The 17927-nt window shown below is 44.3% G+C and overlaps 1 protein-coding gene across 2 annotated transcripts in view; it reads right to left on the reverse strand.

Annotated features, from left to right (window-relative positions):
• Positions 1-17927, reverse strand: part of ern2 (endoplasmic reticulum to nucleus signaling 2) — a 58415-nt gene that overhangs the window by 14644 nt on the left and 25844 nt on the right. For both annotated transcript variants that reach the window (XM_068003031.1, XM_068003032.1), the window contains exons 2-13: positions 17467-17581; positions 14905-14938; positions 13239-13311; positions 10423-10495; positions 8990-9112; positions 6317-6418; positions 5873-6134; positions 4223-4301; positions 3745-3904; positions 2630-2748; positions 1674-1859; positions 247-463 (exon numbers count right to left, since the gene is read on the reverse strand). In XM_068003031.1, the coding sequence (XP_067859132.1) occupies positions 247-463; positions 1674-1859; positions 2630-2748; positions 3745-3904; positions 4223-4301; positions 5873-6134; positions 6317-6418; positions 8990-9112; positions 10423-10495; positions 13239-13311; positions 14905-14938; positions 17467-17581 (1543 nt within the window). The remainder of the gene's footprint in view (positions 1-246; positions 464-1673; positions 1860-2629; positions 2749-3744; positions 3905-4222; positions 4302-5872; positions 6135-6316; positions 6419-8989; positions 9113-10422; positions 10496-13238; positions 13312-14904; positions 14939-17466; positions 17582-17927) is intronic.

Genomic DNA, 17927 nt, shown 5'->3' on the forward strand with positions numbered 1-17927 from the left:
TTTAAAATACAAAAGTTACCTCCGTTAAAAGCAGACGGGGCCATCATGTGAAGATGCTGGGCATTTAATCTCTAATGTCTAGGTATATACTGGAAGGTTGTCCCTCCACCACTAACTTTCCAGGAGTTGCTGATTTTTCAACCTCGATGGGACGGTACATTACATTCTGTTATCTGAATCCTTTTCCAAATTAAAAAGAAAATAAACCAAATTTCTAAAGTGACATGGAGAAGCCCAAATACTAACCAGCCACTATTCCATCGTAAAAGGCAGTGCCATTGTGCAAACTGTAGCTGGAAGGTTGCTCTGAGGATTGATTGCTGCTGTCTTGAGCTGTGGAGGTGGATCCCTGGGAGACCTGAGCTGCCTCTTCTGAGAATTCTGGAAATTCTGTCCTGAGCTGGTTGGCAGAGGGCTGAAGCAGCTGGAACTTCTCTTCCAGGTGTGGCTCCAGCTGTTGCTGCTGAAGTTTGGATGAAAGTAATGATTCAGAGCATGCAGGTTAACTTTCATAACAGTAGATCAGAGTGCAGACAGATTGGTTCCTGAGGCAAATGCTCACCATAAAAAAAGTTCAAACTCTGAATCCTTTTCCCAACCTGCCAGACTAAACAAGGACATAACATTATGGCTCATGGTTAGCAGGTAGTACAGCTTCAGATCAGTAGAGGGCAGCTGGGTCTCACTATAACATCCCAGGTTAATGGAGGGGAGCTGGGTCTCACTATAACACCCCAGGTTAATGGAGGGGAGCTGGGTCTCACTATATTAGGTTAATGGAGGGGAGCTGGGTCTCACCATAACATTAGGTTAAAGGAGGGGAGCTGGGTCTCACTATAGCACCAGGTTAATGGAGGGGAGCTGGGTCTCACTATATTAGGTTAATGGAGGGGAGCTGGGTCTCACCATAACATTAGGTTAAAGGAGGGGAGCTGGGTCTCACTATAGCACCAGGTTAATGGAGGGGAGCTGGGTCTCACTATAGCACCAGGTTAATGGAGGGGAGCTGGGTCTCACCATAACATTAGGTTAATGGAGGGGAGATGGGTCTCACTATAACATTAGGTTAATGGAGGGGAGCCTGGTCTCACCATAACATTAGGTTAATGGAGGGGAGCCTGGTCTCACTATAGCACCAGGTTAATGGAGGAGAGCTGGGTCTCACGATAACATCCCAGGTTAATGAATGGGAGCTGGGTCTCACTATAACATTAGGTTAATGGAGAGGAGCTGGGTCTCACTATAACATTAGGTTAATGGAGGGGAGCTGGGTCTCACCATAACATTAGGTTAATGGAGGGGAGCTGGGTCTCACTATAACACCAGGTTAATGGAGGGGAGCTGGGTCTCACTATAACATTAGGTTAATGGAGAGGAGCTGGGTCTCACTATAACATTCCAGGTTAATGGAGGGGAGCTGGGTCTCACTATAACATTAGGTTAATGGAGGGGAGCTGGGTCTCACCATAACATTAGGTTAATGGAGGGGAGCTGGGTCTCACCATAACATTAGGTTAATGGAGGGGAGCCGGGTCTCACTATAACACCAGGTTAATGGAGGGGAGCTGGGTCTCACCATAGCACTAGGTTAATGGAGGGGAGCTGGGTCTCACCATAGCACTAGGTTAATGGTGCAGAGCATAAGGCTCTGCATACTCAAAAATAACACTTACTTTTGGATGCATAATTAGAAACGCCACCCAGCCTCCTACTAGGACAGTGAATATGATCATAGTCAGGATGTCCTGGTTTCTCAATTCAGGCATAATCTCTGTTGCAGTCTCCTGATTCATTTCATTATCCATCCGATAACCTTCGTCAAGTGTGCTCGATTGCATCTGGTCAGTCTGCGTCATAAACTTAAGGAAAAGCAAGAAGTTGTTCAGTTTAAAAGATATATATATGCTCCTATATAAAGTTACATCTTCCAATAAATGTAACTTGTAGCTTAGCCTGAAATATATGGTCTGCTGGCTTGTTATTTTCCCACCTATCAGAGAGGTTATGAGTAAAGAGTGGGCATCCCAAACTACTTCTCGTGTGCATCCCAGCAGTTCAAGGTCCGGTTTTTAATCCTGAAGCAATCTATCCAAGTCATTTCAAGCACAAGGTTAAATTTTAGTTCATAGGAGGCATGGGCCTATCTATGGAAGCTGTTGGGTGAGCATGAATAAAAAATAGCGAGAGAAAGCCCAATTGTAGCACACATCTTAGAACCTTTTCTAATGCCCTGAGGTCTTCCGTTCTATAATAATGTTATATTCAGCACAGTTTATGGATTACATTTCACTGTTTTCAAGAGTCAATGTGAACGGGAACTGGAGGTGCAGATTTGCACCCAATGAAGTGCACCAGGCAGCAACATGCTGCAAGGTGACAGGACGTAAATTCATTATTGTTATGTCCTAGCCCTGGAAGTAGCTATGTCACTGGAGGGAGGGAGGGAGGGAGGGAGGGAGGGAGGGAAAACCAGAGAGAATCATTCCAGGTGCATTCCTTGCAGCTGGATTTAAAGCAGCTCTGGTGCCCCTCGCCCGCTTTATATGGAGATAGTGCACATCATGACAGACAAAAAAGGGCATGGATACAAATCACCTTAGAAAAATAAAGTGAATTGCCTGCAACATACTTCATCGAGAGTCCTGGTGTTAGTCTTTGTAGTGATGACAGCCTCATCGTTCCTCTTCAGTGGATCAGGAAACGCCCTCAGGATTGTGGTGTGTGCTACTGGTGGCAGCTCATGGTGACCTTCAAATAATAAAAATCAAATGGGCTGCTCGATTCTTTCAATGAAAAGGTTCTCTACCACTATTCCAAATGAAAGCTTAATGTACAAGGCAGTATATAAAGTAAAGTTTTAACTGATAGTTGCACATCAAAGAAACTACAAACCATGCCCCGCTGCCTGCCATGTGGCTCATTTCACAAGTGGCTGCAGGTGTATGCACCTAGTGTTTATAGGAACAGGAGGAGGCCATTCAATTTTCGTGCCTGCACTAGGTGTATGCACCTAGTGTTTATAGGAACAGGAGGAGGCCATTCAGCCCTCGTGCCTGCTCCGCCATTCAATTAGTCATGGCTGATCGGTACCTAATTCACAGTCATTGCATTTCAACAGCAATTCACTGTGACTTTTCAACAATGTGATAAGCACTATATGAATGCAATCATATATTTTTAGCATGGCTGGAGAGAGTGTAATCCCATATTTTGTCATATGAGAAGGGACAGCAATCCAACCAAGCCAAAAAGGAAGATCTCACAGCATCTTAAACACAAACACCCGTACTCCTAAATTGGAAGCAATCATGTTGACCTAAAAATCTTGTCACATTGTATTCACTCTATCCAAAGACACTGTGACACTTAATGCATTTGTATAAAATTGCATTAAGGCCTTAAATAAAGTGTGTCAGTATGGGTCAGTTGGTAGCACATTCATTTCTAAGTCAAAAGGATTGTAGGTTGGAATCGCATACCAGGGGTTTGAATTCTTAGGCTGACACTTCTCTAATTTGCCTGCTCTCAAGGGAATTACCCCAGAGCTGCTCACCGCCTTCCTCAAATGGCTCAAATGAGATTGGGAACTCACTGGGTGCGGAAATTAGTGGTGCAAGAGAATCCATGTATTATTACTGCAGAGCGAGTCTGTGCAACTGCACGTGTTTTTAAATTAAGAATATTCTGTGTTCAAAGATCATGGGTTTCCTGGTCATTACAAGAGCTGGGAGGTTATTTATATACCTATGAAGAGCCATTGGTTCTTGAGGTTACCAGATGACAGGATGCTCCCCTGTGGATATTTGACGTGAGTGCTTGGAGTTCTTTCGCACGCCCCTCCCTCCCGCACAGTGACATCATCGGTTGTGGGGCCGTCAACGCGGGCAATGGTGATTCCACGAGGCTGGGGAAAAGGCAGCAAGTTCAGTATCTTTTTCAGATTAAAACAAATTCCTAGCATTCTCTAAAGAGAAGTAAATTAATAAAAGGTGAAGGAAGTACATCCTATTTCAAGTACTTTCCCAATCCATCTGAAAAACAAACGGTTGCTAAGATTCCCTGTTGACGGTTATAAATTTTTTAGGCTTCGGAGACTCACTGTTTCCCTCCAGTGCTGTAATCCGATCAGGCATCTTTACTACCACCCTGGAATATGGATTTAGCTGGGACCAAGTGACTTCACAATGATAGTATGATGGTCCGCACAGAGTTGCGTACTTACCACTACAGCGACACCTTCGTGGACAAGTGATGTTGAGGCATAGAAGGCAGATTCATGCTTCCCGACATAAAGTGTGGGACTGTGACAAAAGGACAAGGATTAAAAATACATAGCATGTTAAATTACTGGAAAAAGTTACATCCACTTTCATGAACACAAAACAAAAATAATGACTTCAGTTAACGGTACTCATTAACCCAGCTGATGTATTGTACGAGAGACAGATTCTAATACTGATCAGAGAATTTTTCTGCTTTAACTGTCATGCTGCGTGAGGTCATTGATAGCTACTGTCGACACAAGTGCATGGAACAAAACTCCCACATAAAAGTTAAACAGTGTACGTTAGAAACAATACAGAAAACGTGCAGTGATTTCAATGCTGTGATCTATTATTGGGGCTCACGGTTGTGGCATGAAGCACAGTAAGCACATGGAGTAGCATTGTGATTGAGTTATTAACAAAACAGTTCACGCAGGGCTCAATGAGAATACTTCCTCCCAATTACATCCATCCTTCCACAGAATTCTGGAATTCCAGAACTGTACAATTGGGAGGAACTGTAATGACTAGGAAAATTAATAGAAGTTATTATCTCCTGGCCGGCCACCCATCTTCCACCTTTCATAAACTTGATCTCATCCAAAACTCTGTTGCCGCATTCTAATCCGCACAATGCCCCACTCACCCACCACCCCTGTGCTCACTGACCGGGTCCATTAATGCTTCAGTTGTAAACTTATCATCCTCATGTTCAAATCACTCCATGGACTTGCCCCTCCTTATCTCTGAAACCTCCTCCAGCCCAACAGCCCTCTGACAACTCCGTGCTCCTCTAACTCTGGATTCTTGTGGATCCCCCACTCCCTTTGCCTCACCATTGGCGGCCATGCCTTCAGTGTCTAGGCCCTAAGCTCTAGCATTCCCTCCCTAAACCTCTTTGTCTCTCCACCTCTCTCTCCTCCTTAAAACTTACCTCTCTGACCAAGCTTTTCTTCACCCCTGTTAATATCTCCTTTTTTGGATCGGTGTCAATATTTGTCTGATTACACTCTTGTTAAGCGCCGTGGGACATTTTACTATGTTAAAAGTGCTATATAAATACAAGTTTTTGTTTTATATTATTCATTGAAAAGCTGTGGTTGGAAGAGACAAAGCCTTGCCTTATAATGGCAATCTCAAATACAGCTTCACAAGTTAGAATGTAAACTCTGAGGAGTTCAACTGTATCGCTAATAAAGCCGTGATATTAGTTGGAGCACTAACGCATGGCATCAGTGGTGAGCTGCAAGTTTGATTCCTTCTGCCCTCTGAGTTTACAATTTCAGTCTTGTTGTCGTGGGGAGGGAAAACAGAAGGAACAGCCTTCCCAGGCACTTGTGTGCACTTCCCGGCAGCTAGCGCAGTCAGGTAATGGTGAAGCCCTGTGACCAAGTCACTGATTTGCACTGCATTACCAACAGAAGCTAGAGAAAAAACAAAAAATGGAAAGAGAAACTAGAGCATAAATAAGCGTTAGAAAAGTACTGTTTTTCTGAGAGCCTTTGCCTTGCATATCATAATATTTCTTTTAGTGCTGGTAATGAAAACCAGTCGTCATCCATTATGCTCTTGGGGATTACACTGGGATTTAGAAAGGATCAACTTACACCAGTTGGGTCTTTGTGGTGGAGGGCTCTTTTGGGAACTGGTACTTCCACTTTATCATTCGGATGTCTTGAGAGTTAAAAGTGAGGTACCGCAGAGTTTCCATGGCAACGTTGAGGTGAGGTATCCGGTGAAGGCTTTCCTGTTGCCAAATGTACATCCCCACCACAGGGGAGCCGTAGTTCTGCATCCAAAGGACATCACCTGATTCCCTGTCTACGGTCACCACCAAACCGTCCCCGTTTGATGCAAAGTGAGCCATCCCTGGGCAAATCAGAAACATGGAGATCGTGTCAATTTCACCCTCCCAGGGCTGATTTCAGCAATGAGAAACTGAAACTTCACTAACGAAGTGGACTCAAATTACAATGTTCAAAAGATTTTAACAGGCAGTGACTTCATGAATATGTAACTAAAGTTTTTAAATTAAAAAAAACAAAACTTACTGTAGTCTGTGTTCTCGTTGCACAAAGGAGCGGAATAGTCGTAGTAGGTAGCATTCCAGTAAAGTTCACGAGTTTTGGTGTCATACATGGTGATCATATACTCTGTCATGTTGTGAAAAGGAAAAACTCACTATATAGCTTCAGAATTTTTCTTTATGAATATAAAACAAGCAATTTTACAGAGGATTAAATGTCACTGTCCGAATATTGGCCATTCATCTGCAGGACTTGATATCAGCTCAAATACAGTGGATGAATGCTCCCTGACACTACATTTCAAATGACAGGATCTGGGTATGGACTTTCAAAAGGCATTTGATAAAGTACCACGTAATAGACTTGTAAGCAAAATTAAAGCCCATGGGATTAAAGGGACAGTGGCAGCATGGATACAAAATTGGCTAAGGGACAGAAAACAGAGTAGTGGTGAACGGTTGTTTTTCAGACTGGAGGGAAGTATACAGTGGTGTTCCCCAGGAGTCGGTATTAGGGCCATTGCTCTTTTTGATATATATTAACGACCTTGTCTTGGGTATACAAGGAATAATTTCAAAGTTTACAGATGACACAAACCTCGAGAATGTAGTAAACAGTGAGGAGGATAGTAACAGACTTCAGGAGGACATAGACAGACTGGTGAAATGGGCAGACACATGGCAGATGAAATTTAATGCAGAGAAGTGTGAAGTGATGCATTTTGGTAGGAAGAATGAGGAGAGGCAATATAAACTAAATGGTACAATTTGAAAGGGGGTACAGGAACAGAAAGGCCTGGGGTGTATGTAAACAAATCTTTGAAGGTGGCAGGACAAGTTGAGAAGGCTGTTAAATAGGCATATGCGATCCTGGGCTTTATTAATAGAGGCCTAGAGTACAAAAGCAAGGAAGTTATGCTAAATCTTTATAAAACACCAGTTAGCCTCAGCTGGAGTACAATGTTCTATTCTGGGCACCACACTTTAGGAAGGATGTCAAGGCTTTAAAGAGGGTGCAGAAGAGATTCATTTGAATGGTACCAGGGATGAGGGACTTTAGTTATGAGGAGAGACTGGAGAAGCTGGGGTTGTTCTCTTTAGAGCAGAGAAGGTTATGAGGGGATTTGATAGAGGTGTTCAAAATCATAAATAAGGAGTAAATAAGGAGAAACTGTTTCCAGTGGCAGAAGGATCGATAACCAGAGAACACAGATTAAAGGTGATCGGCAAAAGAACCAGAGGCGACATGTGGAAACATTTTTTTTACGCAGAGAGTTGTTATGATCTGGAATGCACTGCCTGAAAGGGTGATGGAAGCAGATTCAATAGTAACTTTCAAAAGGGAATTGGATAAATACTTGAAGGGAAAACATTTACAGGGCTATGGGGAAAGAGCAGGGGAGTGGGACTAATTGGATTGCTCTTTCGAAGAGCCGGTACAGGCATAATGAACCGAATGGCCTCCTTCTGTGCTGTAACATACTATGATACTATCTGCCTGAGATTTTGAGTCAAAATTGCCATTATGCAGTATAGTCACTGCTATCTGTCATGGGAGAATAATATTCTCCCGCAAATATAAAAGTAAACCAACTAGCACATATTGTATAAACTGACAGTAGGATGGAGTTAGAGGTTTGGGACATTTTACTACGGTAATGATGCTATATCATAGAATCATAGAAAGGTTACAACATGGAAGGAGGCCATTCGGCCCATCGAGTCCGCGCCGGGTCTGTGCAAGAGCAATGCAGCTAGTCCAACTCCCCCGCCCTTTCCCCGTAGCCCTGCAAATTTTTTCCTTTCAAATACTTATCCAGTTCCCTTTAGAAGGCCTTGATTGAATCTGCCTCCATATGAATACAAATTGTTGTTGTTGTATCACAACCTGAAGCTTCCAATTCCAGTGTTATTCTATTTATCAAACAGATGTTGTGTTTGAAGTTAAGATGTGAATAATCTCGTAATCATACTCGACATAGGCTGGAACTGTGTAGTTTTCAATCCTTCAACAAAGTAAACTTGGAGGGTTGTTCTGTTTGGTCACAGTACCCCACTCCTGCCACTAGATGTCACCGCCATCCTGTATTAAGTACACCAGTGATAGGTTTTATAGTCCCTAACACTAGTTCACTGGCCAGCTAGTCTCAGGGAAATTGTTTAAAAATTATGTTGAGCCATATCCTGTCCTCCAAACACTGTCATTTTCTGCCCTGCGAATGGTTACAGTGCACGTGACCATGATCCTACCCATGCGAACAGAAGAATTACTAGGAACACGAAAAGTCCATTAAGCCCAGCCATCCCGCCCTTTGTTGGTTTCATCCATGTCAATCTACTATGTTTCTCAACCCCTCTCTCTCCAGGAACACCTCCAAGACGCCTACTGAACCCACTTATACTGTCCGCTTCAAAGTCCCCGCACCTCTTAATTTATTCCACACCCTATTAAAAAAAGTTCCACATGACTTCCCTTCATACTCCCAACTCATTTTTAACTTGTGTCCCTGGGATTTGGACCCTTCACCATAGCGAACAATTTTCCGGATCAACCGTGACAATTCCCTTCATAATCTCGAAAACTTCACTTAGGTCACCTCACTGTCTCCTCTTTTCCAGAGCAAACAATCCCGACGACCCGAACCTTTCCTCATAACTTAATTCCTGATACCCGGAGTCAGCCTTTAAGTGCTCTCACCTGTCCGCCCAATGTACAGGAGGGGGGCGGATGGACAGATGTTCTCCGACATATCTGTGGTCAGTGTGGTCTGCTTTTCACCAGTCTTGGGATCCACTACAAACCATAGGTCCAGTTTCTTACCTGGTGCAAGGAAAAGAACACACATATGTTAAAACTTACAACTGGGCAGCCAAGTGTCAAAATGCAAAACTATAACAAATATCTGTCCCATTTTAAAACAGCTTCTGCAAAAAGAACATGGAAGTCAGAAAAAAAAAGCAGAATTATTAAAATAAACTGCAGTGGTACCCAATCACAAAAAGACACAATAAAATGATGCAGTACACCCACCAGTCTGCTGTCACGGAGATAACAGGGTCACAAATGACTCCTTTGAATTAGTCAGTGAAATTGTACAGTTCTTAAAAATATATTTGCCCATAAAGCAGTAGATGTGTGAAATAGACTAGCACTGAAAATAGTTACTGTTGTGTCAACTTCTTTAAAAGGAGCTGGGTAAATATCTGATTAATACAGGATTACAGGTTCTAAAGGTAAGCACACACAAAGATGGCCAGCGACTCTGGAACACGATGGTTCCTGTACTTCTGGGACCACGCAGGTCTCATCTGTGGAATGTAATCAGTCCGGGTTGAATAAGGTAGACTGTAATGTTAGACTGAGATCCTGGCGTTTTACTTTCAGTGGCAGCTTGGAATAGCACAGACCATTCCTCGCTTACCTGTGGTTATTCTTCTGTTTCAGGAGATTGAATAAGTTGGCTGGATTCCCTGACAGTGCAAATTGTGCACAGTTTGTTTGAAGGAATGGGTGCGGTTGGCCTTTTCTCATCCAATATTTCGTCTTTCTGAATTGTTTCGTCCCTGAATTAGAATTCTCTTAAACTCTGACCTATTTGCATATCTACCATGGATACACACACAGGCACAAGCGCGCGCGCGCACACACACAAAAACATGAGTGTGCGCAAACACACACACAGAAACACAGGCACTGTAATATTGAAGCCTTTCTGACCTCATTTGAAAAAAGGCTAGTAGAAGCAGCGCAGAGTGCTGCTCCAATGTTCTGCGCCATTGTGCGATAGGACATTGGTTCAGACCTGTGGTTACCTATAAAGCGAGTCCCTGAGTTTGGCTGTAGTGTGATGGGGAGGTAGTGAGTGGAGAACAGGTGCTTTCTTCCTGGGAAGGAGAGAAACATTGGAGGACAACTCACCACCAACGCCCTGTCGTGCACCTCTCCGTGCTGGGAAAAGAGCAGCATTGCTAGAGACGGGAGCACTCACTCTCTAAGTTAGGGAATAATGTGACGTGTGACCCGGGAAGCCTTAATCTGGGAGGGAGAACTTTACTTACATAAAATTGATTTTCTATAACCAGAAAAATGCAAAGAGATAAAGAGCAAGTTAATAAACAAAAAATCTTCACCTGTGTACAATATTCCATCAGAGCTACGACATGGAGAGGAATGCACCAACTCAGGGATGGTAAAAGGGAGTTTCTGAAATAAGAAACAATAGTATTTGACAATAAACAGAGAGATCAGACAGGCTTTCAGGCAATGCCCCCGATGAGGTGGTTTTTAAGCTTTATGTTGCCGTATTATTTAGAAAGTGTGATGACAATATGTATTGTTAAAAGGCAGATTTTATTTATAATTAGAAAATATATGCCATTTGTTTGGTTGTCAGTCAGTCATTAAAACCAGGCTGCCTATAGATGCCTTAAGGTCTCAGTATGGTGCTGTCCTCTCTGCCAGCTTCCGTAGCTGTCCACTCATTGTCACTCTTCCACCCTGTGTCTTCCCATATTCAGTCCCACCAACCCAACTGTGGGCTTACACGTGGTATTTTCCTAGCTGGGACCTATTCCATTACCTTCCTAAGGTGCCGATCTACAGCCACACTGTGCCCATATACTGCCCACAATAATCTTCTCAATGTAACATACAGTTACTGCACATGGGTCATTCCTTCTCATTACCTCTGTATTGGTCACTTTGTCCTCCCAGCTGACAATTAACATTCTCCTTGCAGAGGGAGTTACCAAAACACCCAGCCTCTGTTTCTGCACCCTCATCAATGTCCAGCCTGCAACAACAGTCCTGATGTGTATGGTGGCTATGTTCACCTGAGGTGCTGGACAAATGTTAGCTTCCCCGTGCAGAGCAATTTGTTCCTGTCTCAAAAACAAACTCACCCTGCTCTAGCACTCTTTCCTTAGCTTATAGCGTGACACTCGGACACGTGCATAAAGTCCTTGGCTTGCAGCACAGGCACTGAGCTCTAGGAATAATGCTCCTGTCCTCTCTCACTGGCAGGGAAGATTGTGCACCACAAGTGAAACAGTATTTTAATAACCATATCACAACTTCAGGTCCTTTTATTGACAGTGTGAGGGAAGAAAAAAAGTCAATTACATAAATTGTACTGCATTTTACAATGAAGTCTAAAACAATACACATAAGATACACCAATATTTATCAGATTTTATATTCGTATTACTTGAAAATACAACACTGATTTTCTCTGCATAGTTTCTCACCCTCTGTATTTTGAAGAAAGCACAGTTTAGGTTTTACATTTTGCTGGTTACTATATGAATCACAAAAAAACGAAGGTAGCAATGAGTGTACAGGACTAAACTGTTCCGTCACCAAACACATTTTATTCCAGCCATTTTAGTTTTCTACTTTCACTGGGTGGAGATCACCTGGAAACAGGCCGGTAAATCAGCATCTTCAACCACCAAAATGGAAAGCATTCCTGTCATTAACATGACTTGGTCACCTGATAACGACTGCATCAGAGAGTTGGGTCATGATTTTGACCGGGAAGGGGGCGGGGAGGTCAAATTGCAGACAGGAAACCTGAAAGTACAGGTTTGTTGGTTTGCCGTCCGACTGACCGGCTTGATTGACAAGCTGGTCTCAGTTGGACAGGAGAACAGCCAGGGAGAAGACGTGTTCAGGTAAGTCTTTGTTTGTATGGATGGGAGGGGGGGGATGGGTGGGCATGGGGGAAGTCAGTCAGTCATGGGGGGAGGGATCGGGGGTCAGTCACGGGGATGTGACGGGATTGGGGGTCATCAAGGGGGTCTGTGATCGTTGGGGGGGGGGGGGCGCGGAAATTGGGAGTTCCGCAATCGTTGGGGGGGTCGTGGCAGGTAGGTTTGTTGGGCCTGGGCAAAGCACTCCAGCGCCTCTGGGCCCACAATCTGTGCCAGAAAGGCACCTACCCATTAGTTTCGGGCCTTCTTGCCTTCTTTCAAGTGGCAAGAAGGAGTAGGCCTGGGAATCCCGGCCCACTGGGGTTGAAATTGGAAACTCTGGGGAAATGGAGGCCCATAGCCTTCTTGAAAGGCTTTAATCACCAACCCACCTCCTGGGAGCGGGTTGGTCGTCAGCCCCTCGTCCCGTCCCAGTGAAAACCGGAAATGGGCAGGTTGGAGGCAGGTCCGAAATGGTCGCAATTTTGAATGCCGTCCCCAACCCACCCGTTCTTCCCTTTTAAAATCGTGCCCATGATCTCTTCCCCTCTAGTCCAAGCACATGTCCTAGTGGATCATGCAAGGAGCAGAACACCAAGAGTATTGGTGATGTTAGGATTGATGAGTATTCTGGAATTTTGCTTGATTACTTTTGGCGATCAGGGAATATCTATACAGAACTTTCCTTCAAGAGATTCAATGGGTGGGTAGAGTTCATGATAGGGTAGATTGTACATGGGGTGTGGAATGAGGTTCAGTGGGAGGGTAGAATCCATGATAGGGGAGATTATACACAGGGTGTGAAATGAGATTCAATGGGTGGGTAGAGTCCATGATAGGGTAGATGGGGTGTGGAAGGAAATTAAATAGGTAGCCAGAGTCTATGATAGGGTAGATTGTGGGTGGGACGTGGTAGGAGATTGTAATGGATGAGTAGAGTCTATAAAGGGTAGACTTTAGGTGCAGTGTAGAAGGAGCAGGCTTGATGGGCTCAAATGCCTAGTCTTATTCCAGGCTTTCTTTTGTTATATTTTATGTAAAGTCTGAAGCAAGACAACTACCTTCTACTGTACATTAACAAACAACGTGAAGTTTGGACTTTTCAAATAATCGAAAAAGTTGGAACAGCATTTTAAAAATGAACCTGAGGATGTAGAACAGATACCAGAAGAGGTAACACTTTTGGTGATGTAGCTGAACGATCCAATCAGGATTGAAACTCACCTTCGGGGTTAATGAAATGTTCTGCAACTTACCATTAGCCCCTCTTTAGTTTTGCCTCCCATGACATAGAGGCTGCCGTCATTTGGATCTGGAAGAAATGCTGGCCTACAATCAGAACAGAAACAAGTTTCTGTATAAAGCAGACATCAAACAGACACTGCATTACAGAAGGAGAGACTGCCTGAATGAATAACATAAACAAAAGGCATTAGCTGCATTTAATTTGGGTTCAAATGACATTCAAAAACCATTAGCAACTGTCTCAGGATTTATAAGACAATCTGAATCCCTCACTGGAACTACCAACCTGCATGTCAATCCCTTTTATCCCAGCAATCTCTTCTATATTTTCATACCATCAAAAGCACAGACTTAATAGGCTAAATGACCTGTTTCTGTGCTGTAACATCCGACGGTTCTAGTGTTCTTCTGTGGCATTGCAAACAGTGAACTTGGCAGATGCACCAGTTTAAAAAGTGGGTGCACAAAATAGAAGTGAAAATCTCTGATGCTAAATACTTATTTCAAGAAACCACACTGGCAAACATGGCTGATCTGCCGATGGGAAGTGCTCAGCATGTCAAAGTTAGATGATTGCTTCTATGATCTGATCGATCAAAGGGACTACAGCACTACATCGGACAGGCACGCATTTGTGCAGACACGTATTTATAAGAGTTATTTCGGTCATGTTGGGAGAGGGATGGCTACACAGTTGGCTGGAGCTGAGAACGAAGAGCCTGAAGAGACAGCTTAAACCAGAAACAGGAAGCTTGTAATACTTTCACAGTTAAAGTTCATTGTGAATTGGTGCTGCGCTTAAATACGTGCTACTTAGTGGCTGGGAGGCAAAGTTTCAAAGACTGTAAGAATGCAAATGCACAGAGGCCATCCAGGAACAACTGGAAATGACCATTATACAACTGAGGGCAGAAAGCATAGAGGTAAAAATCAATACTGAGGGGCACTCAGAAGTTGGCTTTAGGCCTCGAAACATGGGGCTAGCCAAACCTATCACTTGTAGGGATGATCTCACCTTTGAGAAGGGGCCAAAAACCAACACGATAGAGCAAACAGTAGTTCATTATGGACTAGGAAAATCACACATGCACATTACATAGAAAGGCCATGCATGCACAGCGGTCCTAATAACATTTCAAAGGTCTAAATCAACAAGAGGAGCTCTACAAGAGGAGCTCTAAGAACAGAGCAAACACAAGAGACTGGTGAGAAAGGGGAGGTCCCTGATGAGGGTCGGGAACTCAAAGAAGGCTCCTGAAGAAATACTGGGGCAGGAGGGAATATGTCGAGGGGTCAAAGTTTGCAATATGAGCAGTCCCTAAAATGGCAGGAGGGTGGGAATGGAAAACTGCCACAGTGTCCAAAGGCTATCTGACATATTTTTGAGGTATTTGATTGGTTCCTTTTTTTTGTGAATGGGGATTTTTTTGTTAGTAAAGTGCACTGTGAGGTTGTGAGTGTCTTAAGTGATTTTGATTGATTGCTTTTTAATGAGTGTGAAAATTAAGTCAATCGGCATGGCACTATGGGCATTCCTCACACTCTACAATTACACGCCAGGTGCAAAACTTTTAATCATACAGAAAGTCAACAATTAGATGCCTTCAGACCACATTTCAAGCCTAAATTCTGCAGAAATTTTAGGAGTGCAAATAATAATTTCTAGTAGTAACTTACTCGGCTAGGTAGACCGGAACCTGAATGATTGGAGCTGAAAAACAAATTATAAACAAGATTCAGTGCTGTTTGAGAAAAGTAACAGTGCCCGACACGGGCCCTGCCACAGTGCCCGACACGGGCCCTGCCACAGTGCCCGACACGGGCCCTGCCACAGTGCCCGACACGGGCCCTGCCACAGTGCCCGACACGGGCCCTGCCACAGTGCCCGACACGGGCCCTGCCACAGTGCCCGACACGGGCCCTGCCACAGTGCCCGACACGGGCCCTGCCACAGTGCCCGACACGGGCCCTGCCACAGTGCCCGACACGGGCCCTGCCACAGTGCCCGACACGGGCCCTGCCACAGTGCCCGACACGGGCCCTGCCACAGTGCCCGACACGGGCCCTGCCACAGTGCCCGACACGGGCCCTGCCACAGTGCCCGACACGGGCCCTGCCACAGTGCCCGACACGGGCCCTGCCACAGTGCCCGACACGGGCCCTGCCACAGTGCCCGACACGGGCCCTGCCACAGTGCCCGACACGGGCCCTGCCACAGTGCCCGACACGGGCCCTGCCACAGTGCCCGACACGGGCCTCACAAGTAATCACTCCTACTCCATGCTGGAAATTTTAGGTTTACATGGAACATGCAGCCATTTTATATCTATCCAAGCAGAATTTTTCTTTAAACCTGTTGGGATAATTTACACTGGAAGGCTGGTACAGTTTGCACTCACCTGCTAAACATCTCACAGTACTATAGAATCAACTCTTTCACAAGGGGAGTAATGTAAAAGTTCTGGGGTCATAAGTACCCGAATACTAATGAAGCTCCATTCAACTTAAAGCAATGTGTAGAGCTTCCAGACCACCTGAACATAGAAAGACCACCTCATGTCAGTCCTAACACTGATAATTGGGTGCTGGTCCAGTAATTAGACATCACCTACCTACATAAACTATATTAAGCCTATCTATCACCACAGATTGCACCTTTACAGAGAGACTTTCTGGGGGCGGGGGGTGGGGTGGTGGGGGCAGCGAGGATTTGATTTTTTTTGTCATGGTGTTTCCGGTGTCATCTCAGATCACCTCATGCTAGTCCTCAACCAAAGCATGACAACTGACGTGGAAGGGAGCTCTGTGCTTCACTCAGTCTCTGATTTGCCTGCTTTCAAGGGAATTATCTCAGATCTGCTCACCGCCTTCCTCAAATGGCCCAAATGAGATTGGGAACTCTTTGGGTGTGAAAATTAGTGGTGCAAGAGAATCCATGTATTATTACCGCAGAGAGAACTGTGCACCTGCATGTTTTTGTTTTTTTGATTAAGAGTATTCTGCGGTCAAGGATCACGAGTTTCCTGGTCATTGCAACAGCTGGGAGGTTATTTACAGCCAGGGAGGAAATCAGCACGCCACACCAGAACCTGAATGAAACTAATGGCATATTCACTAACTTCAGCTTCCCTAGTAGCGTTTTATTAACCAAATGCGATTAATAACATAATCCAATTTCTTGTAGCAGTCGTTTAGACTCTGAAGGATGATCTAGGCTGACAGTGAACAGAGTGAAAGGTTTACACCAGCTGTTAGCCATCTTTTAGTTGGTGCTGGCCCAGAACCACAGGTGCAATCTGTACCACAGATCCAGTGCTTATGAAAAGAGAAAAGCCAGTGCTGGTTCTGCATCGTACGGTTGCACAATAACAACTGCTCATTTGCTTCCTCTACACTGCCCCAACAAAGTACCTTAACTCCAACTATGGAAGAGCAGCATCACTGCATCAGAGAAACATTTCCATTTACCCAGGCTGACATTGCCAACTGAATACCATTAGTTCTCAATTACAGGCAGTTTTGTCCCATTGACTTGTGTCCAGTATGAACAGGGCTGACATTCCCCCACAAAGTTATTTCACTTATGATTCTGACACAAGAGAGAAAATATCATTGCATCAGTCTGATCCGGATTTGAACTCCATTTCTGATGTGAAACATTAGTATTCTGCACCACCCCATCCTCACATGCCCACAGAATGTGGAATTGATTTTTAAAGGTGATCCCGTAATGGGTCAGGTGGAAAAGGCAGTGTGTGACTGAGCCACATAGAGTAGGAGATCTCAAGTTCAATCGCCAGTCTGTGCTGAGTTAGCTGGTCTCAGCTGCAGTGGGGGAGTGGGGGTGTTATAACTGGCCTCCTGGGCCAGAGAGGTGAAAACCAACCAACATTTCCACTCCCGATCACAATCCTCAAACCCCTACTGGAAAGCATGGATGTTGGGTCAGGACATGATTGGCCTAGGCTGTGATAACCTGCCAAATCTCACCATCAAGGCTCACACATAAAGAATGGCCACTTGGCTGAGATACTGGAGGATATATTATGGGGGTCAACAGCTTCAGGAAGCAGGAAGAGAGAAATAAAAAAGTTTATCGTCATTTAGCTCCATCCCTGTTAAAACTCAGTAAGTTGTGTGCACCATGCTGGCGATTTGTTTGTGTCAATGTGCAGAGAAGCCTCAAGGGCAAATTGCTAATTTTTTATTTAATTTTGCTTCCGTTAAAAAAAGTTTTACCTTCTTTTAAGGTCCATTTGATCTCCCCAGTTCGTTTACTGACAGCGTGCAGGTTCCCATCAAGCGTGGATACAAAGAGCAGCGTTTCTGGGAGAGTCACTGTGCTGGCAGCACACTGGTAAAACAAAAAGGGCATTTACTGTCAAAATCCAAAAAGAAAATAAATCAAAATACAAACCTATCTATGTCCATCTTTGGCTGATTTTTTTTTCTTTCTAGGTCAAGGTCACTGAGACCAATTGCCATGATGTGGAGATGCCGGTGATGGACTGGGTGGACAAATGTAAGGAATCTTACAACACCAGGTTATAGTCCAACAGTTTTATTTGAAAATCACAAGCTTTCGGAGGCTTTCTCCTTCGTCAGGTGAAGTGTGGTATTCCTTGAAGGTTACCGCATATATAGTCAGAGAACAATGCTTGGTGATTACAGATAATCTTTCCAACTGCCCGTTGTCAAGG

The sequence above is a fragment of the Heptranchias perlo genome, chromosome 22 (assembly GCF_035084215.1).
Source record: "Heptranchias perlo isolate sHepPer1 chromosome 22, sHepPer1.hap1, whole genome shotgun sequence".
Lineage (NCBI taxonomy): Eukaryota > Metazoa > Chordata > Chondrichthyes > Hexanchiformes > Hexanchidae > Heptranchias > Heptranchias perlo.